We start from the raw sequence: 27747 nt of genomic DNA on the forward strand, positions 1-27747 counted from the left end.
ACTTACAGTGAATGTATTTTAAAAAAAAAAAGATAATTGTAAGAATTAAGTTTTATTTCCCATACCCATTTGTTCTATTAAAGAACACATGAAATCTAGAAAAGTCCAAATGTGGGTCACTGGATCTGAGGCATATAGCTGCCTGGCAGGCTTGACACATTCAGAAGTATTTAAATCTCTTGCTGCTAAAAATAAGCATAGTAAAGATGTCACTGAATTTAAAATAAATCTGTTGTACAACCTCAGTGTAGTTAGCATGTAATGTCCTGTGTGCTTGTAGCTTTAGAACAGCCTGAGCGTAGAGCTGTGGCTAGTACATGGTGTTACCAAGTGAGCTTTTAATTACTGAGGTTTAGACCAGCAGTCTTAGTCGTGTGGTTGTATCTTCATCATCACGAAACTATGTTTCTGATAGTCATAGTATTGCTTTTCTTTCTAGGGGGATGCCAGAAGTCTTCTAGTCTCTGAGAATGTGAGCACTGGCCAAAAGTTGGACGTTTCAGATACAATGGTACAGCAGAAGCTGGATGAAGTAAAGGACCAAATCAAGCGAGAAATAAGGAAGGAACTGAAAATCAAAGAAGGAGCTGAGAACCTCAGGAAAGTCACAACGGATAAAAAAAACTTGGCATATGTGGACAACATTTTGAAAAAATCAAATAAGAAGTTAGAAGATTTGCATCATAAGTTGCAGGAGTTAAATGCACACATTGTTGTAACAGATCCTGAGGATGTTACAGGTACTGTATGCTACTGTAAAGTCTGTTTTCTTTCCTCGTAACTCACATAAGCTATGGCCTATTTTCCTTGAAAAAAAAAAAAATTGCTATTTGAATGAACAAATCAGTAGCAGTAAGTTTATTACCTCTGTAGGCTTATTTATTCTGACTCTCATATGAATATCTATTCCCTTGAAGTAGTGAATTGCCTTCTGCAGAGCACTGTATTTCAAAGAGAAAGGACTAACTAAATATCAGGTCTTCACGTCTAAATATTGCTATACTAAAATATTATCTCTTTTCCTATCATTTTAATACTCCTAAAAACTTTTTGCTTTGTAAAAGCAAATTTCAGTAACTATTGCAGTGGCTTTCCCTGAATGAATCCCTAGTCATCAATGTTGATATACCTTTTATGCTATGTGTAATATGTTTTCAGGAAACTCACTTAATATTTTTCTATTTTCTTAACCTAAAAGTAACTCCTTTAAAACTATTTTCCAGTTCTAACAAATGTTTGGTAGCTTCTCATATGACTTATACTGTGGCAATGATTTCTTAGCTTGCCTTTTTTCCCCTGCACTGAGATTGCCATTTTTAAGATACTCTGAAAATATTTTAACTGGTATTTTCTGTGGCGAGGCAGTGAGTTGATGCTAATTTTTGAATGTATTTCTTCAAAATATGAAGTGTGATATTTTTAGGCAGACTGTTGTGAAAATAAACAGTCCAACAAATGACTTTTTCACTTTTACGGAATGACTAATGAGAAATTGCCAGCCTAGCCTAGTGATTTCACATTACATGGGCTCATCGTGGAAAAAAAAAAAAATCATAAATGTACATGTGCCATTGAGAGTGTCCAAAGTAAACTTGCACAGTGTTAGGTGCATTTTTTTTTCCTCTTTTGGTCTTCCAGAAAGATAAAATGACCAAAAAAAGAGGGGATGGAGGGGAGAGGTGGCTAGTAGTAGTGAGGCAGAACAGTTCCTGCTGCGTGAAATAGGGATGAATAAAAAGATGTATTTGTAGATAATCAGTGGTTTTCCTTGCAGATGTGCAGAGTTCCGTTTCATATGGGCTAAGGCTCCTGAAAGTCCACCTAAATGTTGACACATGGCTGCTAAAGGCTGAACAGAAAGAAAGAAAATCATATGCAAACCCTGTATAGACCTCAAGTATAAGAATTAATAGTGATTTGTGAAGTTCATCTAGTGGTGGAGTTTCAAAAGCGTCCGAGCCCTGAATGCTCTCCCTGGATGCCACCCTCCCGCCGGGGTCGCATTTAAAGCCCTGTCACAATGTCTTGATGAGTAATGTCTTCCTTCTCCACGCTCAGGAAGCACAACAGACCCTAAGAAGGCATTTAGTGATTGTAAAAGAGGCAGTCTGTGTAGAAAGACCTCAATAGCATTGTTCACATCCTTGGTACGTTTGTGATCCGTAGAACCCGTAGAGCGCTGCTGTGAGGGCCAGCAGTGCCCGCTGCTTTCACGAGTAACTTGGCAAACAGGCTTTCATTGCCTTGCATTTGAGTGCCAGAACTTCATGAGGGGCATAGGATGTAGTACATCAAGGCTGACAAATTTCTGTGCTCCTACATGCTAAACTCTCACTGCTATGTCTTTTAATTTCCTTTCTGTTTAAGAACTTACAGCAAATAGCTTCTACAGTCTTGCTTTGATTGCAGTATGCTGAGAAGACTAGAGTATAGCTTTATAATTTTGATTATTGCATGTTCGGTACTTATTTCTTAAAAGGTATTCTTATGTTTAAGAAGGAATGTGCAAATTTTGGGGTCTTTATATTCCCTACTTAGCATCACAGCCAGTATTCCTATGTAAGATCAATTCATAATAGAATGTATTTTGCAACATTATTCAGAAGCCTCGTAACTTCTTTTATTTGGTACTGGTAAAATAAATATTTTAAATCAAAGATCTACAAGCGCCCACCCCTCACAAGTATTTAATTCTTCTTCTACTGTTTGACTCTCATTTTAACTGCTTGCCTCTTTCTTATGTTAGGGTCACTAACCAGGGCAGGGAGGCAATATTGTTCTTTTAGTGAACGTTCTGCTTTGAGATTATTAGATGCCTGTCGTCTAAGTGGAATTTTGATTATAGTATCAAAGTTCTGAGTTTGACTTTACATCCAAGTTATTTGTGAGCTTGTTCTGTGAAAAAACAGGTTGGTTTGATAAAATTTAGGATACATAAGAATGTATATATCTATTCCCCAATTATATGAAGATGCGGCTGCAAAGGTCGCTCTCGTCTGGCAGAGTTGACTTCTGTGCAAGTTTCACAGTTTTTTGTCAGTCCAAACTGCTGCTTTTGCTTGAGATTACCGTAGTTAATTTAGTAACTGTTTACTGATGACTGTCGGAACATCCCGAGTGGGTTCAGTGTTGCTAATGGTGAGCTATGTTATAAGCTGTAAATTTAAACTCGTGCCTGACCCTTTTTGGTCAGGTAGCGACAAGTGCTTTAGAGAAATATCTGGACAATGTTTAGACCACACAGTCTGTGCTGAAAACAGGATTAAAGAGGGTTCGAGAACTGTGGGAGGAAAAAGCAGAAGTGGAAAATAGTGTCAGTTAAGGTCTATATATTAAGATCTGTATAGTCTACATACTTGCACTTTTTTTGTGTGTATGTAAAGCAGCAATGTTCCCCGTCTTCTATTGAAAAGTAACCCTCATCTTTGCCTGTAAGATGATGCTCCTTTTGATCTGATACAGCCTGAGCTCTTGAAGACTTTGAACAGGTTCTGTTGATTGGCTGATAATTCACTGTTGTGACTTGAAAAATTCATTTAACCTCTGTCCTTGTTCTTGTATCAGAAAAGTGGGTGTGAACATATTTGCAAACTGCCCCAGATCCGCAAGGCAGCTGCCGGGTGCTGGGCAAACGCTTCTGACTCATGGCTGCTCCGAGTATCGGGCACTAATTGTGTGTTTGTGTTTTCTTTTTTTCATGCTTTAAAAGGACCACTAATTTGTAGTGTAACTACCTCATCAGTGCAGTATAATCAATGCATACTGAAAACACTGCAGTGTGGCCTTAATAATAAAGCAACTCTAGAAAAACGTACACTAATAACACTCCCCCTCAAGCTACTCAAGTGAGGACACTTTGGTGATGGTTTCTCTACAGCTGGGAGCCTTTCTTGTCCTAAAACTGTAGAAAATTATTTTCCTAGTTTCTTAGAGAATTGATGTTAAACTTGAACTAAAAAAAGTGCTTTAAAAGCTGCATTGTTGAATGCGAGGGTAGATTTGGCAACTCTTGTATCGCTCAGAAATAACTTGTCACAAAGCATATGCTTCTCTTCCCTTATGGAGTAGCTGGTAGAATCTAGATTTGTTCTAGAAAGGAGACTTTGTACCCAGCTCTGCCCTTATCACACACAGTGTTAGTCAGACTAGGAGGCAGTTTTAAAATCAGTAGGTCAGCACTTACAAGTGAAAAGTGAAGCAGTGCAGCAATCTGAATTGACTGGAACAAGCGTAGCGACTGTTCCTGCTGAAAGTCTGAGTTTGTTTTAATGTATCTTATGGGAATCATTTCCATATTAAGAATGAGGACATTTCATGCTTTGAAATTATACTTTTATACCATAGCATAGGCGAATATCTTCTTCATGTACCTAAAATTCAATATTTGAAGAATAGAAAGTCTGCTTTCTAATATGACTCAGCAAGATAAAATGTTGAACTACTCTTTTTTTTTTTTTTTTTTTTTTTTTTTTTTTTTTTTTTTTTTTTTTTTTTTTTTTTTTTTTTTTTTTTTTTTTTTTTTTTGGCAAGTCACTGAATTAGCTGCATATACATATAGGCATGTATGGGTGATATGTTTATAAGAAATATGTTCAATTGGTTGCTTGAAAGTGATATGGGAGATGGAAGAGTTGGTAAAAGCCAGTTTATAAGCAAGTAACTGAGCACTATGCAAAGACTCAGCCAACATGAAGATGTTTTCAGAAAAGCAAAGGATTAGCGTTTATCCTATTGTTCTCCAAATGCAGACCAGACTCTTTTTTTAAGGCATTGCCTTGCTTTATTATTGCTTTATTAAATCCCATTTTCCTGAAAACAAGATATTGTTAAACTATACAACATAAGCAACTCAAAGTGTATTGGTTAGGGAAGGCAGGTGGGCCAGCCTAGGAGGCTGCAGCTTTCAGGTTAACCCGCGTGCAATGCCCAGGGCTGGGGACTCGCATCAACCTGGATATGCATTAGCAACAAGCTGTGCAAAAGTTGGTATTGAACAGTAAGATTCGTAGTGTGTAACTATCGAGCAAAAGTATTGTGCTGGTTGTATCTCATGATGCCAAGTTTGTCTGAAGTGGATCAGTTTCTTACCTTGATTTGCACCATGCCAAGGGGAAGATGACGAGGGGCCCTGGTCCACTGCCCAGCAAGGCCCTTGTCTTCTGTCCCAAAGCCCAGCTTAAGTGCTCCCCCAGTGGCAAGGCTGCATTGTCAATAACTAGCAAACTAGAGACCCTCTTCTTGTCCCAAGTCCTTGTCTCCTCAGCTCTGAAAACTGCCCACACCACCAAACCATCCATTTAGTAAAGCACTTAAATTCCTGTTTAATTGTATACCTAAGTCTGGTCAGTTGAGATTACCGGCATGCATTTATTACCAATTCATATTCTGATGATAACTAAGAGTGTCCAGATGAGATTTATACTTCCACTGTATAGTGCTTTACTGGATGAGAGAGAACTGGCCCTACCAAAGTGATCGCAACCTAAGCGGACATTACAGGGAGGAGGAAGCAGATAGTGCAGACGTAGCTTGTAGGGCTGCTGCAAAGGCTGCCAGCGCTTTCCGTAATAGGACCACTTCGTCTAGGTAACTTAAAACTTTAATCTGATTTTTTTCTGAGTAAACAGCCTCAAGCAGTTTCCTATATTATAACAGTGTGGGGGGGAAGGAGTCACTTTGAAGCTATTTCCCCAACCAACCGTTGGGGGAACTTTATTTATTATTATTTTGAACTAAATGGTAGAGGGGAGCTCAGATGCACAAGCGCAGGCCAACGCTGCAGCAGGCCCCGGGAGGGTGATGTGGTTAGACCCTCTCAGTGCAAAGGGAGAGGGCAGGAGCTGCCGGAGCAATCTGAGTTGTGGCCTCCCTAATGAGGGCCTGGTTTGCAATTTGAGTGGCGCTGTAAGCGAGCAAAGGAAGAGTGCTTATGTGCGTCTGTAAAAGCTGTCAAAACACTTAGGTGCATCTGTAAAAGCTGTGAAAACGCTTCAGAGAACCACGGTTGTCCCAGGGATCATCAGAGGACTAGGAGCTTTGTGGTAGAAACCTGCATGGTAAATCTGAAGTTAGTAAATACTCATTTACACAACTAATCTACTTTACAAGGAAACGTGACATAGTGACTTTTTGTTTTGTGGCAATTTGTGACATTGTTGCTTTTTCCTGATGGTTTTAATTTTGAATAAATCATTAGGCGAGGATTAGTTGAATGTGAAGAGTAGCAAGAAGAAGGCATGTTGTTAATCGTTGTTTTATTTAGAACAGATTTAAGCTATAGCTCTGAAACGGCAATGTTTCTTGGAGAAATCAGGTCAAAACAGAGGAGAGGATAAGTTAGAAAACAGAAGAGGAGAAACTGCATTCTTTTTTTTCTTCTGGAGCCCCGAGTACTTTCTGTTAATGTACGGGCTCAAGCAGCGAAGCTGCAGGGAGAGGTTTAAAGAGGCTCCAAGTAAAGAGTGCAAGAGAAGAACAGAGGAAATCAAGTTCTGCTTACAAGAAACGGAAGACTGCCTTTTAAAAAAAAGGAAATTGCACTGCAAACTTGAAAGTAAAATGTACTAAACCCCCCAAACTGCTTATCAGAAGCTTCTGCAAAAGAAATATGAAATGGTAGATAAAAAATCTTCCTGCTGACACCTCATAATTAATAATTTGGGAGTTACTCGCATAATGCCTATGTGTTTTAATAAACAAGGGAAGATTTGGGGAACTTGATTTATCAGCATAGTTTTAACTCTAGGAAAATTAATTAAAGTTGAAATAAGACTTTGCTGTTATGATATCAGATAAGTATAATCTTCCAGGAGATCAAGCAGTGGCATATGCCTGTAGGAAAGCTGTGTCTCAGTTGTTAGTGTAAAAGGAATCAACAACAAAAAAGGGATTATGGTAGTGGAAATAATTTAACCTCTTTTTCAGAAAGTTTAAAAGAGAAGCCATGGAGACTGTTAAGAAGATAATTATCCACAGATAAAAACTTTTTCTTTTTTTTAATTATTCTGTTACAGAATAGTTGAACACTGGGAAATAATTCAACTCACTTTAAAGGTAGAGATGAGCAGTTCATGTCGTATAACCTGCAATTTGAACCAGTATTTAATATCCTTTCCTGCAGGAGGACAGCAAGTTAAAGAGTGACTCTGTAGACTTACGTCTGCATTCCTCAAGAAAGACTTTAATATTGTCTGTTCCTCTTTTTGACATAAACTGCAGTGTTCGTTCCAGAAACGGTACATTAAAATCGGTGAGGAATACAGCTACTTAAAACCTATTTATAGACTATGCCCACTGGTACTGAATATTGTTGTTTGTGTTTTAATATCCGAGTTTGTGTTTTAAAGCACTTAAAACTTTGCTGTGGTGTAAGAAAGCTTAATGGCAAACTGCATTTTTAATTGACTGAAGACTTTTCAGAAGGAACAAATCTCCTTGGAAACAAAAATAGACCTAGCTGCAAACCTATCTATTTTACCACCCCCGGAAGTGAATCATGTGAATTAGGACGTGTGTAGGAGTCTCTAGGCTTTCTTGAGGCTTTTCACGTTAAGGCGCATTTGCAGGGCTCTTGCAAAGTAGCTCTGGATAGGACAGTTAGTTGCAATACTTAAATATAATTTTGTTGTTTTTTTTTTTCCAGCTATACCTTAATAGTTGCTTGGTTTTGCTGTGTACATTACCTTTTTTTATATTATTTTATTTTTATTTAACTCGCAGATTGTCCTAGGACTCCTGATACTCCAAACAGCGATCCTCGTTTTTCCACGAACAACAGACTGATGGCCTTAAAAAAGCAACTGGATATAGAACTGAAGGTAAAACAAGGAGCAGAGAATATGATACAGATGTATTCGAATGGTTCTTCAAAGGTAAGGCTTTTGGATGCTTGAAAAATATTTAAACGATTGTGGATTTTCATGCTGCTGTGGTGTGAATTAACAATGTATAAGCTTTTTTAATTAAGCGATAATGTAGAATTGCTACAAATTACTATACCTTTTTGTGTTGCAGTTTAATACCTATTCAAAGATGGCTGATTTAACAGTGGTTGTTTTATCAGTTTGTTAACAGGCAGACCAACCTACATACTAAATCCAGTCTGCTAAATTTAGTACATCTAGTAATCTTTGATCGTGTGGGATTCGCTAAGCAGCAAAGCTTGCTATGACGCTGAGTGGTATCTGTCTTTTCTAGCTGCACTAAAAAAAAATCCATTAAAGTTGTAATGTTCATGACAATAGAGAAGACAGCATTGCCAAATATGCTTCTGAAATGGTCATCTCATCTCAGCTGGCAGTAAAAAAGTACAGAAAGTCTTTGACTTAGGAGAGCATAATATTCTGTCAGCGTTTTGTGCAGTAACAAACTGTTGTACTTCTCCTTTAGCTTAGATTAACGTAGATGAAAAGCTGAAAGAAATGATCACTAAAACCAGTTATTTCTTACAGAAGCGTGGCATTTTAGAGATAGCAGCTGATAGCATCGAACTGAAACTAGAAGTAGAGCTGTGCGCTTTTTTTTTTTTTAAGATCTGATTTTAGGTGTGCACATGCTCGCTTGTGCTTGCTCATTCTCCCACTAGCACCAGGGGCTGCCTGGGGAGGTGGGCTGGAACAATCCTGAATGGCTTTGCCTGGGCCAGGCTACTGTTAAAATGAATCACATGGTGCATTCTAGATGCACCCTTAACTCAAATGAAAGACTAGCCAAACCTTCCCAACTTAAAATGCTTCTTTGTTGTTGTTGCTCCTTTGTTTTTTGAGTATGAGGAAGTTCTGGCTCTCACGTGACCAAAGGAGTGTTGGGGCGGCTGGGGGAAGGAAGTCGGGCCAGTCCCTTCCTTCACGAGCTCTCACTAGCCCTTCTCTCCATTCGTTCTCACCGAAGCATCAAGGATATGAGCTGAATCTAGGGAGGCAGGTCTCGCAAAGGGCACGGAACAGCTTGGTTAGATGGTTTTTATGTCCAGAAGATAGTAAATAAAACTGAAAACGTGGTAAAGATTCCACTGACTGAGCTAACGTATAGGTGAGCCAGTGGACTATTTTAAAAAGGAAGGCTTGACTTGAAGCAGGATTAGACATCTGTATGTTGCTTTGCTACTGATTATAACTGGTATTGACAAAAAAGTATTGGAAAGGGAATTTGAGTTGCTAAATAAATTTCTCTTTGGGACTAATGGGAAGACAGGCTCCTTCATTTCTACCTCTTGCATGACTTTCTTGTACCTCACAAAATGGGAGTGAGCACCAATTGCAGGGAGGGATTTCGGGCCTGGCGGGCACAGGGACGCGCTCCCCCTTGCAGCGGCATCCCTGGCGAGCAGCCGCTGCCCCGGCAGCTTCTCCCACAGGTTGGTAGGGTCGGGCTTCCACGCGGGAGGCTCTGGGACGTCAGGACACAGCCCGTGGGAGCCCTGGAGCCTGCAGGGCTCGCACACACCAAAATAATAATCGGGTGATCCAGAGGGATCCACAGATAGACATGTATTATGTCCCTAATAACCCCTCAGCAAGGAGTCTTATAACAGCCTGAGAAAAGCTCACAACGCTCAGGCTCTCATGTTCAACCCTGTTAGCAGGCTTTGATCAGGTGAGGTAGAAGGGATGAATTCTGGCTTGCTGTGATTGAGGCGTGTAATTAAAACTGAGGATTGGATGTTTTGCTTGCAGTTGGTAAATGTTTTGAGCGGCCCACCAAATTGGGCTTATGTGGTAACTGGGTTAGGGAGAGCAAATTGGAAAACACAGAAGCGTCACAAGCTGCTCCCACAAGCAGATAATGGGAATTCGTGCTCTACTTCACTACCAAGTACTAAGAGTAAATCTGGAAGCCTCAAACTGTAGGCTTGCATGTGGTGATTAGGTTTTAAAAAGCAGCACTTAAACAACTGAAGCATCTGGATGAGGTGGTCAAGAAATTGCCACGTTTGACCCCAGCCCTGGTCATCCAGTGGTTCTTTAAAAAGTGGTCCCCGGACCCACTTTTGAACAGAGCCAATTATTTGGTGACCTTAATTCAAACCTGTGATCTAACTGCAAGCTTACTGTATTATTTCCAGACCTTCATTTGCCAGAGGGAGATGATCCTGTGTTTTTTGAACATGAAAAGCACAGTCTTTTATAGCAATATACATGTCACCTCATGGAAAGGTTATCCTATTGCACTTAGCTCCACTTGCTTCTGTAGCATGCCTGTTCAGAGTTAAGTGTTGCTGAGATATTGATCATCCTTCCCTGGACTTTTGTGAATACCCAGGATCTCATGGCAGCCTTGCAGATCAGTTTTGCAGGTGTTGTCACCTCTCCTCTATCTGGGAGATGCTTAGAAGTCTTTTGCATTCCGACTCTGACATTAAAAGAGCTGCTAAGTGTAACATTAGTTCTGATTCTGAAGACAGGATTTTCTTTCTGTTGTAGATACAGGAATATCTCTATAATCATGAATTATGTCCACCTTATGTGCTCTTCAATGATTAATAAGCAAACAAATCCACTGTAGTAAGAGGACGTGGAAGATGGAGAGCAGCAAGCTCAAAAGCAAAACAGAGATGAAGCTGGAGACAAACACTTACAGCAAATTTATGCATTAAAATGAGTCCCGCATTCAGCTGTAGATTGTGCTTATTTCTAAAGTTGATGTTTTTATGTAAGAAGGCATTCATGTAAGAAACACGGTAGAGTTAACCAGAATGCCCTTTGGGCTATAACCGAGGTGTGGTAATCATCGATACTGACTCTCGTGATTTGGAGCTGCACAGACAGGACTAACGGAGCTGCCCTGAGTTTTGCCCCCTCAGTGGCCGCCTTGCCCGTGGCCTGCGCGCGGTGCCGGTGCCACACGGGGCTGCCTCGCAGCTCTGCTCCCTTCCCGTCCATCCCGGTGCACGGGCACCCGCGGGCACAGGCGCCTGGGCCGCGGGCAGCCCTGGCGCCGCCAGCGCCTGGGAGAGGCGCCCAGCCCGCGGGACTGTGCGGGCGCCTCGGGAGAAACGGCCTCAGCAGATCCGGGACACGGGCCCCGCACGCACCGCACTGCCACGCTGCTCTGGCTCGCAGCCGCTTCCGAAAGCAGCCAAGTGGTCAGCACAGTTTGTTTAGATTAGAATCAAAGTAATTTAAGTTGCTGATGAAATAGCTAATAAAGTAGCCCTCACATGCTGGAGCAAAAGGATCTTCAGCTTTGATTTTTCTCAGGAAAACATTACAGAATTGCTTACAGCTGAATTTATATGTATGTTTACACTGTGTATGCTAACCTGATATTTTATTTAAGAGTGAAATTTGGGTTAAATGAATTGCGACAGTGATTTTTATATCTGCTCTATTTTGTCTATTAAAATAGCAGAATTCTTATTGCGTGCATGGTGAACATGAGTCATTCAGCATAACAAGCAGCTCTTTTGCATTTGGTATCATTTCTTCAATATCATTATAGAATATTATTCAGCTACACATGTAGTGTTTCTAGATCATGTCTCCTTTATCCATCTTTAAAGAGATACAGTTTCCATGCGGGTGGCTTATAGTCTTCAATCAAGCAGAACATGCCTCTGTCCTAACTGCATTTCCACTAATAGCTTAATGCGGTTCGTTGGAGTGGTCTGCAGTGCTGAAAGATGGACAAAAGCAAAAGTTGTTTAAACTGCACGCTTTAGGAACAGAGCTAAGTAACTGCATATGTATTTTAATGAAGAGTTTACGCTTCTTCACTTTTTGTTTTAATAGGATCGAAAGCTTCTTGCCACAGCTCAACAGATGCTCCAGGACAGCAAGACAAAAATAGAAGTTATAAGGATGCAGATTCTCCAGGCAGTCCAGACCAATGAATTGGCTTTTGATAATGGTGATGAAGGAGAAAAGACCTACAAATCTTATTTATGTCCTGTAGAGATGTACCCATATACCCACAGAGCTATAACAAATTCCTAGTAGGAGTTTAGAGAGAAAAAAAAAAGTATGAACTGAAAATGGTCAAAGACTAGATATAACACTGTGTGTGCTCAGATGCCAAATCAATCTGACTTCACTTAGGCCAAAAATCACCAAAACTAGGTTTAATGAAGAGAAATATTATATCTCGTTATCATGTTTATTCTTTGCACGGTGTATTTTGGCTTCATGCTCATCTTCTACATGTGGTGTCTTTTGTCTCGACACATACTTTAAAGCTTTTTTTTTTTAAGAGTGGTCTGTTTTGAACCATGCATATATGCTACTTTTTGTAAGTAGTTTTCAACTCATTTCTTGAGAACTCTTAAAGACCTTGAGTTGTTATAGCATGAACGTGCTATGAAATTCTGAGCATATGGGTGCATCTCTAACTCCTGAACTTCATTACACATCTCTTGCTTATTGAAGCTGGTTCATGATGCTCATAACCAGGGTCTGACGAAGATCTCCTAGCTAATGAAAAACTCTGTGGTTTGTGGTTTTAGTTTTTAACGCTCCATCTTAGCAGAGGAGTGCTGTGTATGTTGTTTGCTCAAAGGAGGGAGGAACCTTCCGGTCTACACCTCTAAAGGGAGTTAGCACCAAATTAAGGTTAAATGTGCACCTCCACGAAGGTGTATTTTGTGCTATCTGTACATAGGCAGTAAAGCTAGAAGGGCCTTGCATACGATTTTTATGCATATTCTACTTTTAGAACATTAAACAGCAAATAATATTTAGGAACTTTTCTAGTATTGCTTAAGAAAGAAGTTGACATTAGAATTGTTAATCGAACGATTTGGGGAAGGCATTAGGTGAGACCTCTTACATTCTCCATCCTTGCAGAAACCAGATTCCCTTGGATTTTAGTGTATAGAGCAGTTTCAAAGATAAATTCTTCGAGCATGAGTCTGAAAGGTGAAATTTTTGAAACCCTGTCGTAAGCACCCAAGAAATGTTGGGGAGGTTTCACTTTCTGCAAAGGTATCTGCCCCTTAACTTCCCTGGAGGTGCATTCTGCTCCCGTCCTCTAGCAATGGAAGCTTTCAAAGGAGTAGGACCCATTTACTGAATTGAAACCCTGATCACTCAATTTTTCTTTCTTTTTTTTTTTCTTTTCACATGTAGCTTAAATTTTATTGTTGCTTTTATTATGTACTATAAGATGTACTGTAAGACTTTATGACTTGCCAAATTTCCTTTCTCCAATCCCTCTGCCTATATGTGGGAGGAAGGGTAACAAATTGAAGAAATTGAGAGCACAATTTTCAATGAAGGTTGTTTCTTTTTTTCCTTTTTTTTTTCTCGTTTTTTTTCAGCAAAACCTGTGATAAGCCCTCTTGAACTCCGAATGGAAGAATTACGGCATCATTTTAGGATAGAGTATGCAGTAGCAGAAGGTGCAAAAAATGTGATGAAATTACTTGGATCTGGGAAAGTCACTGACAGAAAAGCACTTTCAGAAGTAATATTTTTTTGTGTAATTACAGTTTGAGATTTTACTTTGAAAGTTCTGTTCAGTGGAGGGGAAACTAAATGTCATATTTTTTCTATTTAAAAAGGCTCAAGCGAGATTTAATGAATCAAGCCAGAAGTTGGACCTCTTGAAGTATTCACTGGAACAAAGATTGAATGAACTTCCTAAAAACCATCCCAAAAGCAGTATTATCATAGAGGAGCTTTCGCTGGTCTCTTCACCCACTTTAAGTCCACGTCAAAGTGTAATATCTACTCAAAACCAATACAGTACACTGTCCAAACCAGCAGCTTTAACAGGTAGGTCCTGTGGGATTTTTGTTTGTTGGCTGTTTAAAACAAGTCTTTAACGCCAGCATACCTGGCTATTTGGGGGTATGCTGGATTTACTTAGGAGGTTTACTGAATTACTTAGTAAGTTGTCAGATATGAATTACTAGCACAGATGGTTTTTGTTTCCTGAAGAGTTTTATATGCTGTTGTTAAACTAACTGTAACGAGAAGGCCTGTTACAAAAATAATCTGTGGTTCCAACAGTTCCCCTTACATGTGTCTAACTGAAGTCGGTTACTGTAGAACCTTAAACCAAAAAGGGGAACTGGCCTTTTCTGACAAGCTGTGATGACAGTAACATGGAGCAAGTCTGTCTTGCTTTTTGGCCCAGATAGTTCAGTAGCAAAGAGGAAAAACCTTCAAAACCTCTGACCTTTGTAAAGCCACAGAGGAATGAGATTCCAAATGGTGACGTGCAGAGGCTCCCCAAGGTGAGCAGTGGCCACGGACAGGAAATCTCAGGTTTTGTTTGAAAACAACCGCTGTGGCCCTTCCCTGTAACACATAATCACGCGGCAGATGAATCGGTGACAATGGCTTCCTCTGCAAGGAAAACCTACTGATACATAGGAGCACTTTTAAATAGAAACCCAACAAAGGCTGTGTCCTCGTGAAGGCCTTAATAGTTTCACTTTCACATTAGCTGCACAAAGAGCTGTTGTACTGCCTGGCTTTAAATGAACAGTGTCTTTGTATTCTGTCTTTAGCAAGCTGTGGAAAAATGGATCAGGAATATTAGCACAGCTTTAGAAGGCTTTTTTTCCTATGCATTCTAGGCCTTATAGAAACTTGCAACCATTTTTTCCTGAACATGGTTTAGAAAGGAAATATTCCCTTGCCTTTTAGCCAGCTTGGGGATCCAGTGCTGTCCCTACAGCATCCTATTTGTCACTTCAGAATATTAGTTCCGATGAGATGGGATTCCTTCTCAGACCGGCTTATTGGTGTCTCCTGGTTATACTGTTAACAGACCATTTTTAGGTGCTTAGAACCAAACAGTACAATGGGCTTGCCTTTTTTTTTTTTTTTTCTTCTTCTTTTGGTTAGGTTGACAAGTTTTTGTTATCCTTTGGTTTTTTTTAAGGTGAAAAACATCAGAGATGATTGTTCCTTGCTGAAATGCCAGCTGCTTGGGCGCTTTGCATGGTGTACATCCATGCTCACCTCACATTTGCCTCTATGCTAATTTTCAGCAGTTCTTTCCTAGTAGTTATCAACATAGACCTTGTCTGATAATGCTGCTATATCCTGAAGGGTCAAAGTGTGAGCCTTGCCAGAGGAGGAGTTTGTGGTCATTCACTTCGCTTATTAAAGAACAGAGCAGGTTTTGTTTATTTGTTTTTGATGGACAACTGCTTATCTTATTCTAGGTACCCTGGAAGTCAGGCTAATGGGTTGCCAAGATATTCTGGAAAATGTCCCTGGTCGATCGAAAGCCACATCCATTACATTACCTGGGTGGAGTCCAAATGAAGCCAGATCATCCTTCATGAGCAGAACCAGTAAAAGTAAAAGTGGGAGCAGTCGAAACCTTCTGAAAACTGATGACTTGTCCAGTTCAGTATATTTTTATACAAACCTTTTATTTACATTTTAATGTGCATGCTGTATTTTTGCAGTTAAAAACACTGAATTGATTTGAAGCTTTTTATGTGGGTGTTTTTCTTTTTTCTTTTTTTTTTTTTTAAATCCATTGATGGATTTAAAAAGCCCACGCCATTGTGCCCTTAAGAACCAATTAAATATGGGATTACTTTTGGCAGAGGGAAGGAGGGTGCTGGGGGAGAGAATTACTGAAGATTTTTTGTTTGTGCGAAATCCTCTTACATCTCTAAGCTGAACTTGTGTACTTTACTTACAGATGAAGTCTGTGCTGTGCTGAAGCTGGATAACACTGTGGTTGGTCAAACTAGCTGGAAACCTATTTCTAATCAGTCATGGGATCAGAAATTTACACTGGAACTAGACAGGGTAAAGATGTGATTTTACGTCACTTGACAGTTACTGTGCGTTTTGTAGATTCATTCCATGTTGCTTTCTATCAGTGCTTGCTTCTCTTATAACAATTATGTTCAAAGAACCCATGTGCAAGTATTCCTGTCCTTAACAGAATGAGTTCTCCACGCCTAAGTTCTTACGCCAGGCTGGAATGCTAGAATTTCTCGTGTAGTGTACAGTCAGATCTAGTGTTCGTACCCAAGACCTGATACTGGCATCTTTTATCTGAATATTAAAAATCACACTCCAAATGAGATGAAATGCTGCTGTCATCCTAGTGAAAGCATGTTCATTATTGCCAGGTGGCACTGGCACCTTTTTAAAGTAAATTCTGTATCTTCTAGCTTGAGGTTCTAGATCTTAAGACTCTATAGAGATTTATACAGTTTGTACATAGCTTGTGGAACAGTTATTAATAAGTAATTTCCTGTGTATGTGTTTACTGTCTTAGTCACGTGAATTAGAAATTTCAGTTTATTGGCGTGACTGGAGATCTCTGTGTGCAGTGAAGTTTCTGAGGCTGGAGGACTTCCTGGATAACCAGCGGCACGGCATGTGCCTCTACCTTGAGCCGCAGGGCACACTGTTTGCAGAGGTGAGAAGGTTTCCTTACAGCAACACTTGAGCAGGTCTCGTTGCAGAATAGTTCAAGAAGGTTTTCTTGAACTTCAAGATATGTATTTTGCCCTGAAACTTCGATTGTAACACGTGTTATTTGAACTGCAGGTCACATTTTTTAATCCAGTTATTGAAAGAAGACCAAAACTTCAGAGACAGAAGAAAATTTTTTCAAAGCAGCAAGGTGATTTTCTTAATATAAATATGTAAAATACAGTTTTAAACAAAAATGTAGCATTTTATAATGAGCCCCACTGTTTGTTCACATACAGAGTTCTTGATAACTAAATTTTTGGCACAGCATTTAGAAGTGTTTTCCTTTAGAATTCTTCAGTATGCATTACCATTTAATGGTGGATAATCAGGAAACGCCAAGAAATATGACAAATTCAGTTTGTTCTTCATAAAATGTAAACTGATGAATATGAATTGTTTTAATTATGGCTTTTGTTAATAAACGCGAAAATTATTTGTACTTTTTTTCCCCTCTTCTCCTTCATAATATCCACAGGCAAAACGTTTCTCAGAGCTCCTCAAATGAATATTAATATTGCCACTTGGGGAAGGCTGGTGAGAAGAGCTATTCCGACAGTAAATCACTCTGGCACCTTCAGCCCTCAAGCACCTGTAGCTGCTACAGTGCCCGTGGTTGATGCGCATCTTTCTGAACTAGCACTGCCAAGCAGGTTGGTGCCACGTACAGCTTTTAAGTACTTTTAAGAGCAAAAGCAATGGCAAAATATGTTCATGCTAACATACACATAAAATCTCTCTATTCTATAGAACTGAAGACATACTAATGTTTTATTTTAGATATTCCTTTTACGTGTGTGTGTGTGTGTGTGTGTGTGTGTACATGCTCATGCACCCAACTTGCCTTGGGAAGACATCTATATTACATGCAGTTTTAGGTTGACTATCACAACTTCGTGCTGTGCACTGATGAGTTATTTATTTTCTTGCTAGTGATTCTCCTGTAGCCAAATTGGACTTTGAGCTTGAGCCTGAGCCTCCACCTGCTCCGCCCCGTGCATCCTCCCTTGGGGAAATAAGTGAGCCTTCCTCTGAGCTACAGGCTTCTGACACATCAGCTCAGGCAAGGGCCTTTACGAATTTCACGGTGCATGTTTTAAGAAGGATGTAATATTGATATATTTATGATGTATTTCTTCCTTTATGTTTTAGAATATGCTTTTATAACTTGCACATACCAAATTGTATCAAAAGAATGTCCTGACCTATGTAGGGTAGCAAACCCTTCCTGTGGTTGAAGTCTTTAATCCTTTCTGGTTCCATCCTACAAAATACAAAAGCCTGAAATCATCATGGTAGATAGTGGAAAAATCCTTTCTTTAAGAGAAGAGGTGAATGACTGGGTGGGGGAGTAGTTGTCCAGGTTATTAACATCTTGCTCATCTGCCTAGACTTACAGTATGTTTTAGATAGCTCAGTTCTTGTGTGAAGAGTTTGGTTTGCTTGAAGTGAAAATTCCTGCGCTCAGCTGCTTTAGCAATCTTTGTTTTAAATCTTCAGACTTCTGTTTCTTCACAGAATGAAGTAACAGCTCTTGATTTTGAGAATGACAGAAATAGTATTGTCCCAAAACTACAGCCTGAAATAATCTGTGAGCCTGATGCTTCACGTTCAGACATAAAATACACCAATATCCGAGAGTCTGAAGACAGGAGGTAAAAATGCAGTTGTTTTGTTGTTATTAATACTGTTTCTTAAAGTTAAGAAAGTTGAACTTAAAATTCTTTCTTATCTACGCAGAACACAACAAAGATTTCAATTTAGCCTGAAGGATTTCAGATGTTGTGCTGTACTAGGCAGAGGACACTTCGGAAAGGTAACTTTCTAGCTAAGAATTAGTTCAAAAACTGCACATAACTCTGGAGTAAATCACATATTTTCTGTTTTAGGTGCTCCTGGCAGAGTACAAAAACACAAATGAGATGTTTGCTATTAAAGCCTTAAAGAAGGGAGATATTGTTGCTCGTGATGAAGTAGACAGGTTAGTTTTAATATATATTGTGTGTTATTTCTCCATAGAAAGTAGTGAATAATGAATTTGTGCCATAGAAATAATGAAAAAAGTTATCTGAATTATTAACCAAGTGTCAAGGAGAAATAATCAGGAATAATTATAAAGAAAGGTCTATAGCATGACTACCATTTTACCACGTGTTGTGTATTGTACATGATTAAAGCTTAAAGTAGATTGATGCTGATGTTACATAATATTGATGCATACTTAGCATGAGTATTTGAATGGAATAGGGACGGATGCTCAGTTTTCAGGGACTTCTAGGTTTCCTTTTTCACTGGGGAAAGCCAAATGCAATTTCTTGGAAATAATGGCATCAACTGATTGTTTGTGCTGGTACTTAAAAGCACTGTCTTAAACACCAAGTTTCTTCTCATGGTTGTGTGTGGTTAGCTGGTTTGTTTTTCTTTTTTATCCTCAAGAACAGAGGGAAAAGCACGTGGTCTTAACTACTAAACATATTTCACAAATCAGAAATTTGTGGTTCAATGTTAAGCATTAAATTTTACTAATGCTCTATTTGCAGCTTGATGTGTGAAAAGCGAATCTTTGAAACTGTGAATAGTGTAAGGCATCCCTTCCTGGTGAACCTGTTTGCCTGTTTCCAAACTAAAGATCACGTTTGCTTTGTAATGGAATATGCTGCTGGGGGGGACCTGATGATGCACATCCACACTGATGTCTTCTCTGAACCGAGAGCAGTGTAAGTGTCCATTAACACCTCTTGTGGCATCAGGCTAAAGACTATTCTGTGTTTCAGTGGATTAGAACTAAAAACTTTAGCAATCAATTGCCTCTGTTTGATCATTTCAGAAAGTAATGGCTTACTCTTCAGAAGGATCCAAGATTTTGTTAGCAAACGTATGTGCAAGCTTAATGTGCTTTATCAAAGTTCAATGCAAATATGGCATATGCCAATATTTTATGTTTTGTAACAATTAATGGGGAAAAGGATTACACAAACAGGCTAAATTAAAAGCTAAAATAGCCAAGGTGGGGATTCCTCAGTGCCACGGCACTGGGCACTGCCCAAAAGGTCCTCCCTCAGCCCAAGGGAACATACTGCACCTTGAAAACTGCAGGGTTTGTTTGAACATTTTGCCAAATAGTTTTAAAATTCTTGAGTTGTTTATTTTTTAGGGAAGGCAAATAAGGATGAACTTTGTATTTTGAAAAGCAGGACTGAAAACACTGGAATTGCAACTTGAACTTTTTTTGAACAGGTTCTATGCTGCATGTGTCGTTCTTGGACTTCAGTATTTACATGAACACAAAATAGTGTATAGGTAAGTAAAAGCATATTAATTAAGTTTAAAAAATGCATAAGCAGTAAGTAAAGTTTCTCAACAGCTGAATTTCAAATGTTCTTAATAGTGGTGAAAAAAATCAGTGATACTTTTTTATTCTCAAATATTCATTTAGAGATTTGAAGTTGGATAACTTACTGCTGGACACAGAAGGCTTTGTAAAAATTGCTGACTTTGGTCTTTGCAAAGAAGGTAACAGCTTTTTATTCATCACTTTTTTCCAGTGGAATTCAATTGTCTTGCCTGCTTTGGACTGTTTCCTTTTAAGATTCTTGGAGTGCTCAAAGTATAAACTGTATGAATATTTACCCCATATCATCTGAAGGAAAATAACACATTTCTTGGGTGTTTACACGTAGAGATAGTTGCAAGCCCTTTGGTAGGGAAATAGCTCCCTTTCTTATCCCTCTTTCTTAGTTGTGTTATTCTGGCATCATGTCATCTTTGATTATTTATGAGACACCCTGCTGCTTTTACAAATTAAAAGAAAATGAACTGAGTGCATGTTGACAGTGCCTAACAAAATCAGACAGCTTATGTGTTTTACAGATTCATTATTTAATTTCTAATTCCCAAATAGTGGCACTCTTAAGCATATGGAAGGCACACGCTAATTAATAATATTTTATAATACTAATTATTATTACTAATATTTTATAATTAAAATACTATGTAGAAAAACTTCTCCCCAAATACTGCCTAGCATCTAACTGCTGGCAACTACCTTTCAAAGGAGAGATAAAACAGATGCAATAGAAGTAATTGCAGATTTTTTTTGTCTGGGCTGGGGAAGTGCCTTTTAGAAAGCTCACAAGGAGGGAAGATCTTAGAAGCTCTGCTTCTCCTCCAACGTGTGTGTATAGTCCTCCAAATCTATCCGTTTTTAGCTTAACGGAGAAGAACTGGGAAAATATGGGTGGCAGGTCAAGTATTTTTTTTTTTTTTTTTAATATATATCTTAGGGCAAGTCATGTGACTTTATCTGCAAGTGTTCCAAACATGACAAAAGGGAACAAGGACAAGGAAAGGTCTTTGTTTGATTTCTGTCCACTACAGTAGCGCTCAGGTTTCTGCCAGCACTGCAGCTCCATGGGGGCCGTGCTGCATCTGTCCTGCTGGGGCTACGTGCCTTATTGTGCCCTCTTGGAGCCTCTGCAGGGCTTATTTTGTTCATGCAAAGTTGTTCTCCTGCACCATTGCTGTACTATACATAGTTCCGTCAGTACAGAAGCGTTTATAACAGGCATGTTTGACCAGATTTAAGAGTATTAGGTTTTCCTCTACTTTAAAAACCATAAGAAACCAAATTAAGGCTTGGTTTGTATGGCAACGACAACATTGTGACAAAGCTGTAACTAGAGACTTAATTTGGCTCATTGCCGATAGCTGGAGATAGAAAAGCTTCCAGCAAAAACCTTGGAGCGGGGTGGGAGGAGAGGAGAGCCCAGGAATGCTTCCCTTGCCCATTTTCAAGACTGACCTTGGAGCTGCAGCCTCACGCTGAGGTTGCTTTAGAGGGCAGCTTCACTTGCTGAAGGAATAAGCTGTGGAGTGCCAGAGGATACGGCTTGCTGCTCCTTCATTAATGGTATTTTTTTTCAGGAATGGGCTATGGAGACAGAACGAGCACATTTTGTGGCACACCAGAATTTCTTGCTCCAGAGGTGCTGACGGAAACGTCCTACACGAGAGCAGTAGATTGGTGGGGTCTTGGTGTACTTATCTATGAGATGCTAGTGGGTGAGGTAAGTTCCAGAAAAACTTAATTCAAGCACAAGATAGAAAAAAAAAAAAACCCCACACACATTTATAAGTGAATAGCTTGAAATTTCTTTGAAGAACAGAAAAGCACAAAAACACTGAGAGCAGCTGTTTCTGGCAGGCCAGCCATTGTCATGCTATAGATGTCACTGTCATTGAGTCAAGTCTTGGGCTTGAATTGTCAGCTGCTGTCGAACTGAATGAGCTAGAGCTGGTGCAGGCCTTAGCCTCTGGACTTCTGCTTTGCTGTTAAGTACAGTACATGATTATGCTTTAAATGGAATTATGATAATGGGATGCTAATATCTGAGTCTTTAAGCAATAAAACAGCACATCCAGCGCATGGGGCACAGCAGAGCTCCCTCATTTCAGTTACCCAATCAGTTATGGTCGTATCTGAATGCCTCCCTATGTCTGTTTGGACTGAACACAACTGCAGACGTCTTCTGCTGTCAAATGATGTTGGGGAGAAAATGAGCTCGTTACCTAGTTTGAACATAACTAAACCTTAATACAAAAGAACTGGATAATGGGGTAAGATTATGCCAAATGCAATAGTGTTTACTGTTTGAGTTGCACATGTACTAAAACAGAATAGCTCTTTATATGGAACTAGGACAAGGTAAATACATTTTATTGAATAGTTATTCACCATTGCATATATTGCCTTACCTTCTGGTCCATTTTGTTGCAGTGGCTTACATCCTTACAAACCTGCAAAAAAAAAAAAAAAAAAAAAACCCACTATTAGTTTGCTCAGCATTTGCCCCTTTTTTTTTTTTTTTGCAGGGTGGAAGGAAAAGAAATTCAACCTTTTCATGCCTTTGTTTGTTTAAGTTGGGGGGCAAGCCTATAATGTGTAGATGACAACTTGGACCTCTTAAACTCTTTTAGTTGTACCATATACTAAACATATTACAAAAACAAGTCAGACTTGATCAGCCACCCAAAATCTAGTCTGTCAGTAAAAATTAATGGCTGTTATCAGCTTGTCCTAAACGTCTGTTACAGGAAAACTATAATGGGATTAAGACATCCTAAATCTAATCTTATTCTTTCCAGAAAGCAACAAACTGGCAGCTGAATAGAAGTTGCTTTTTTAAGTTCTTTTTCTTAAGTCTTTTTAATGATTGTTTTGATTACCATCATTGCAGTCTCCCTTCCCTGGAGATGATGAAGAGGAAGTGTTTGACAGTATTGTAAATGATGAAGTAAGATATCCACGATTTTTGTCTACAGAAGCTATCTCTATAATGAGAAGGGTAAGAATGTAATAGAACTATTAGAGTAGTATCCTGCTTTTCTTTTCTCCTCCTGCATTAAAGAGACTAACCACTTTTGTGAGGAACTTAAGATTGATTTTGCACTTTTTTTAAAATTTCAGACTGTATTTCTTTATAGCTTTAAATGAAAAAATCTGTCTGCACCTTTTTACTTACTTTTCCAGAATCAAGTTTTTCTTTCTGAAATATAAAAACATGAAACTCTTTTTCTCCTGAACTTCTTTTTCCCTCTATTTTTCCCTTGTTCTAACTAGAGAAGTTTGTGTTTCTTTCATGGGCAGAACACCAGTGCATTGACCTACCTGGTAAAGTGTCAGCTGCCCATTTGAATTCAGACACTTGGGAACAGTGTGGTTTTGTTCCAAGTGGGGCAGGAAACACCCTGGATGTAGCCTCTTGCAGCGCTGCCCCTGGCAAAAGCAGCTGTGATGGGGTGGTGCCAGTGCTGCTCCTTGGCAGTGCCTGACCCGAAAGGGCAGCGTTGGGGGAGCTCCCTGATGAAAGGGCAGCTGCTGGAGGTGACCCCGAGCCCAGGGACGCAGCCTCTCGGCTCTGGTGCCCGGCCCTACCCGTGGGTCGGGCGCTACGTGGGCAGAGGGCACCCGTGTGTGCAAGGTGGAGCCTGCCACAGCAGGTACTGCAGTCCTAACGTGCTCTGCAGCTTGAGCTGACTGCTCCCCCCAGAAAGAGTCTGTCCAGAGGAGGAAGGAAAAGTTTTAATGGAATATCTGGGAAAGATATTATTGTGAAAACTACAATGGCAGGATACACAGGGGAAGGAGTTGCTGCATGGCACCCAGAGCACGTGTGCAGGGAGCTCAGTGCTCACAAAGCTGAGGGAGCTGTGCCTTGCGTGTGCTGCTCCTGCCTAAGCTGGAGGTTCTTTCGCAGTGCAAACATGATGCAAGGGCACAAGCTGTGCCTGGCCTGTGCAACAACAAAAAGGAAAAACCACCACTAACAGTATGGCCTGAGCTCTGCTCTTGTGAGCAGGCACCTCAGACACTGCCCCTACATTCATTCTAGGAAAAACAAGATATGATTGAGTGGGCAAGATATTTTTAATATTGCATATAGGAGCAAAAAGGAAGGAAACTGTCTCACATGTGGTCCCCCTACCGGCTGTTGCAATGTTCTTGCAAAACTTTGTATACTTGATTTTACATGACAGAACATGCACTGTTGTGAGCCACATGGGCAACTATTTCGGTCTATACTTTTTTTTTTAATATTATTACTACAGAATTTACCTATTTGCTATTTAGATAAGAATCCTTATCTAATGTAGTAGCCACTTATTTTTTGATGGCTGCATTATCAATGTATCAGCTCAGCCTGGTGTTAGGCTTGCTGCCCAGAACGGAACTATCCGACCTCCTGTGGCAGCCAGGAAACCCTCCCCGTGCGTGAGGGCCAAGGGCAGTGGTGACAGAGCCGGGCACGGGAGCAGTACGGGGGCATCAGCCAGTGTCCTGCGGCAGCCCCGGGTGCCCAGGGGGCCTGGGCCACATGTGGCCTCTGGCCAGGCAAGGTAAGAAGGGAGCACACGCTGCTTCCACATCTGCCTACCCTTCAAGTTCACCTCTCCTCTGCTTTCTCTGCAGACCAAGAATTTTCCATGGTTCGGGCAGCACGAATGCTGCTTCCACTGTTCTTCTAACCTTGATGTTGGCTTTTTCATATACAGTAGCACTCATCCCCTCCTAACTTCTTCCCACACCCTAGAATTTTTGTGCTAAAAGTCTCACCTGTTTTGTCAGCTCCTGCGAAGAAATCCAGAGCGGCGTCTCGGGGCTGGGGAGAAAGATGCAGAGGACGTGAAAAAGCACCACTTCTTCCGGGTGAGTACGAGCTAACAGTGTGGCCAAGGTCCTGAGAGAGGAGAGGCAGGAGACTAAAGCAGCTGCTTTCTGTTACAGCTGATAGATTGGAATGCTTTACTGGCCAAGAAGGTGAAACCTCCTTTTGTACCCATCATTAGAGGAAGAGAAGATGTTAGTAATTTTGATGATGAATTTACCTCTGAAGCACCCATCCTCACTCCACCCCGGGAACCAAGGATACTTTCGGAAGAAGAGCAGGAAATGTTCAGAGATTTTGATTACATTGCTGATTGGTGTTAACTTCCAGACACTGTGAAATCCGAGCTGACTGGCTCCCAGGAATGCCTCTCAGAAGAATAGCAACCCTTCAATTGCTCTCTGTGCCACCTGTAGCTTCTGTTTTTAAATCACATGAAGATCATTTTAAATACTGTTTTAACACTCTTGTGAAGAGTGGCCTCTTTGTATATTTTTTTTTTATCTGAGCACTGGAAAGCAGTTCTATGGAGTTCTTAAGCTGAGTTGGTGAATCCAGGCCATATAAAGCTCCTGCACGTGGGCACACTTGGATCTGTACTGTTTCTCTTACTCTTCTCTTACTCTTCTACAGCAGATAACTTTTTTTTAATACCTGCCTTAAGTGGGAAAAGCAGTTTTTGAGCTAGGTAATCATTTAACTCAGCCACATTAAAATAGAATTTGGGGATGCTGGTGACACCCACACAGACTATGGTTCTAGCTGGAGAAGGCAAATGATGTATCTGGAGAAGGCAACTGATATCTGATAAATACTATCCTGTACGGTCTCTAAAACAATCTTTCTGTATACCTTCATCTTGTGTTTTTAAAATAATGGTAAATAAGAACAGCTGCCTTGTTTTGTAAATTTTCTTTGGTATTTATTAGGGAAAATGTTAAAGGCCTTGCTTTTGAGATAACAGTGTAAGTGCTTCCATTAAAAAGAAAAAAAATCAAGAAAAAAATCCAGGCAGTCTACCAAAGCCTCTTGCCAAACAGTTTGCCTTCAAGCATTTTAAGCATGGCTTAAGCAAGCCTGGCGTTGAGATGAAGAATGTAACAAAGCTGTCTGCTCATTCTAGCCACATGGAGCAAAGACCACGCGTTCCCGAGCCCCTCCTCCTCTGTGCTCTTGAACTTCATGCGTTTTCCACGCGGCACGGACAGAGAAGTTAACCGTTCTGTATTTAACCACCTTGGTCATCCTGTATCTGCTGTACAATATCATATCATTTTTAGAAAACATATGGATTTTCAATGTATACATGCTGTGAACATGTATATTTGGAAGTTGTAATGTATTCCTATGTCCAGGCAAGTAATTTAACTATACCACTTCATTACCTTTGCACGGTGGTCGTGTGAACAGCACCGAACTGAGGAACAGGATCTGTACACGGTTTAGGCCACTGAATTCCAGAACTTAGATTGGCAGTTACTGAGGGTGTAAAAGCAATATGTGTAACAGAATGTATAAATATTTTTGATAAAACAGTGTATATTTTATAAACCTCTTAACACTAAGAGCTGTACCTCAAAAGTCAAAAATTAATTTAGACCAGACACTGTGTACTTGTAAACCATGACCTGTTTTTGGCACCTGGTGTTCTGGGGGCAAGCACCAATTCTCGGACAATAAATTTCCAATGTTTTCTGGAGCTCTAGCAACGTTTGGAGCTGATTGTATATTTCATCTCACAGGTTCAGCCTAGCTAAGAGGGTCTGTTCATGGGCTAAGTGTGAAACCCGTCACTCTAAAATGAATTCAAAACTTTTCATTGAAAGAAACAAATCCATTAAAGCCAAGGGGGTAACACGAGGGTGTTCACTTAAACGGGGGAGTTTGGGCAGAGCCGCAGCCTCTGAGGGAGAAAATGAGTTAATGGCATCAAATGATTATCACGGTGCTTAGAGGCAGAGCGCGCTACAGCACGAGGGGGGCAAGATGCCAAGGAGCACAAAATCATGTTGCAGTTCCTAGCTGAAACGAACCGTGGAGCTACTTTTGAGGTACAGGTGTCTTACCCTTTTTGGTTCCCAGATCGATGTATGAACATCTACCAGGGTGCTGCTTAGCATTTATGAAAACACCCTGAAAAGTATCTTTTTGTAACTACATCTTGTACAGAACTTTTTTTTTAATCTAAGTAAATCACTTAAAAATTAGAGGGCAGGGTTTGTTCACCCAGTTAAGCTGAAATAAAGCACTAATTTTATCTCTGTAGTTTTTAAAATATTTTTAGGCAGATTAAGATTTTACCCTAGATTGTAAATATATTTTGCTATACTTTATCTGTATGTGGCTGCTCAAGCACTTTGTAAGGAAATTAGGATATTTTAGAATGGTACACTATGCATTAAAACAAAATGTGCCTTTAACAATGTCATTCTAAGTGTTTTGCAGTCATTAATATCACAAATTAAAGTTTTAAATAGAGTAATTTGTAAACTGTGTCTTAAATATGATTTTGCTGTGTCTTAAAGTCATTTGTCATGTTTTCTCCACAGGTAACTGCAGAAAAGAACTTCCGAGGGGTCTTACAGAAAACCAGTCTCTTAGGGGTAGTTAACTTCTCTCTCTCTCTCTCTCTCTATATATATATAGATGTGTGTGTGTATATATATTGTTTTAACCGAGTCTATAGTTACCTGTGCCCCTTCCTGCTCCTGGGGGTGCCGCAGAGAGCGCGGCAGCCGCCTGTGCTGGTGGGCGGCAGCCCCTGGGCTCCTTCCCTGCCGCCGCAGGCAGGGGACAAGGACAGGGCCGCGGCCCCAGCGCCGCCTTTCACCCCTGCGCAGGAAGCAGCTGCCACCAACCCCAAACCTGCAAGGAAGCCGCAGCTGGGTTGCTCTGTCAGCAGAGAAGAAGGCTTTCTCTTTCTTTTCCCTAAGCGTCTTTAGGAAAAGAGATGTTTACCCTTAAGTCTTAAAACAGCAGGATGTCCTGGAAGGCCATTGCCTGGAGAGCTGCAGCCTTAACACTCGGCAAAACCCTCATTGGGCCAGGCAGAGCTGGGCAGGCAGCTCTCCGGGGCCAAAGGTCTTCTCAGCTCCCACTGGTATCACACACACAACCTTGTTCTCTCTGCTTTCTGCAGCCCAGTAAAAGCCTCCCCTGCCTTTAAGGCCTCCCGGGCTGCCCGCACAGAA

At 40.3% G+C, this 27747-nt stretch overlaps 1 protein-coding gene across 3 annotated transcripts; it reads left to right on the forward strand.

The window, feature by feature from the left end:
- Positions 1–439: 439 nt before the first annotated feature.
- Positions 440–26916, forward strand: PKN2 (protein kinase N2). 3 transcript variants are annotated; one of them, XM_026037866.1, is made up of 21 exons: positions 440–740; positions 7720–7871; positions 11730–11847; positions 13253–13398; positions 13496–13709; positions 15113–15298; positions 15604–15713; positions 16192–16335; positions 16467–16542; positions 16870–17044; positions 17325–17454; positions 17892–18046; positions 18132–18207; positions 18281–18372; positions 18932–19108; positions 19629–19691; positions 19828–19904; positions 21315–21457; positions 22628–22735; positions 24517–24597; positions 24676–26916. In XM_026037866.1, the coding sequence occupies exons 1-21, from the start codon at positions 509–511 to the stop codon at positions 24877–24879; spliced, it is 2859 nt and encodes a 952-aa protein (XP_025893651.1). In that variant the 5' UTR covers positions 440–508; the 3' UTR covers positions 24880–26916. The 3 variants fall into 3 exon arrangements, with proteins under 3 accessions (XP_025893651.1, XP_025893652.1, XP_025893653.1); XM_026037867.1 differs by having other exon boundaries at positions 17910–18046; XM_026037868.1 differs by lacking the exon at positions 24676–26916 and having other exon boundaries at positions 24361–24581.
- Positions 26917–27747: the final 831 nt, after the last annotated feature.

The sequence above is a fragment of the Nothoprocta perdicaria genome, unplaced genomic scaffold, assembly GCF_003342845.1.
Source record: "Nothoprocta perdicaria isolate Ctin4 unplaced genomic scaffold, notPer1 scaffold_20, whole genome shotgun sequence".
NCBI classification, from domain to species: Eukaryota; Metazoa; Chordata; class Aves; order Tinamiformes; family Tinamidae; genus Nothoprocta; species Nothoprocta perdicaria.

Excerpts from the sequence above, each read along its gene's own strand:
- PKN2 (XM_026037866.1), top strand. The coding sequence starts at position 509 with ATGGTACAGCAGAAGCTGGATGAAGTAAAGGACCAAATCAAGCGAGAA. Across the intron at positions 15,299-15,603 it reads GAAAACTGATGACTTGTCCA|ATGAAGTCTGTGCTGTGCTG; the intron begins GTTCAGTATATT and ends CTTTACTTACAG. Across the intron at positions 19,692-19,827 it reads GAACACAAAATAGTGTATAG|AGATTTGAAGTTGGATAACT; the intron begins GTAAGTAAAAGC and ends ATATTCATTTAG.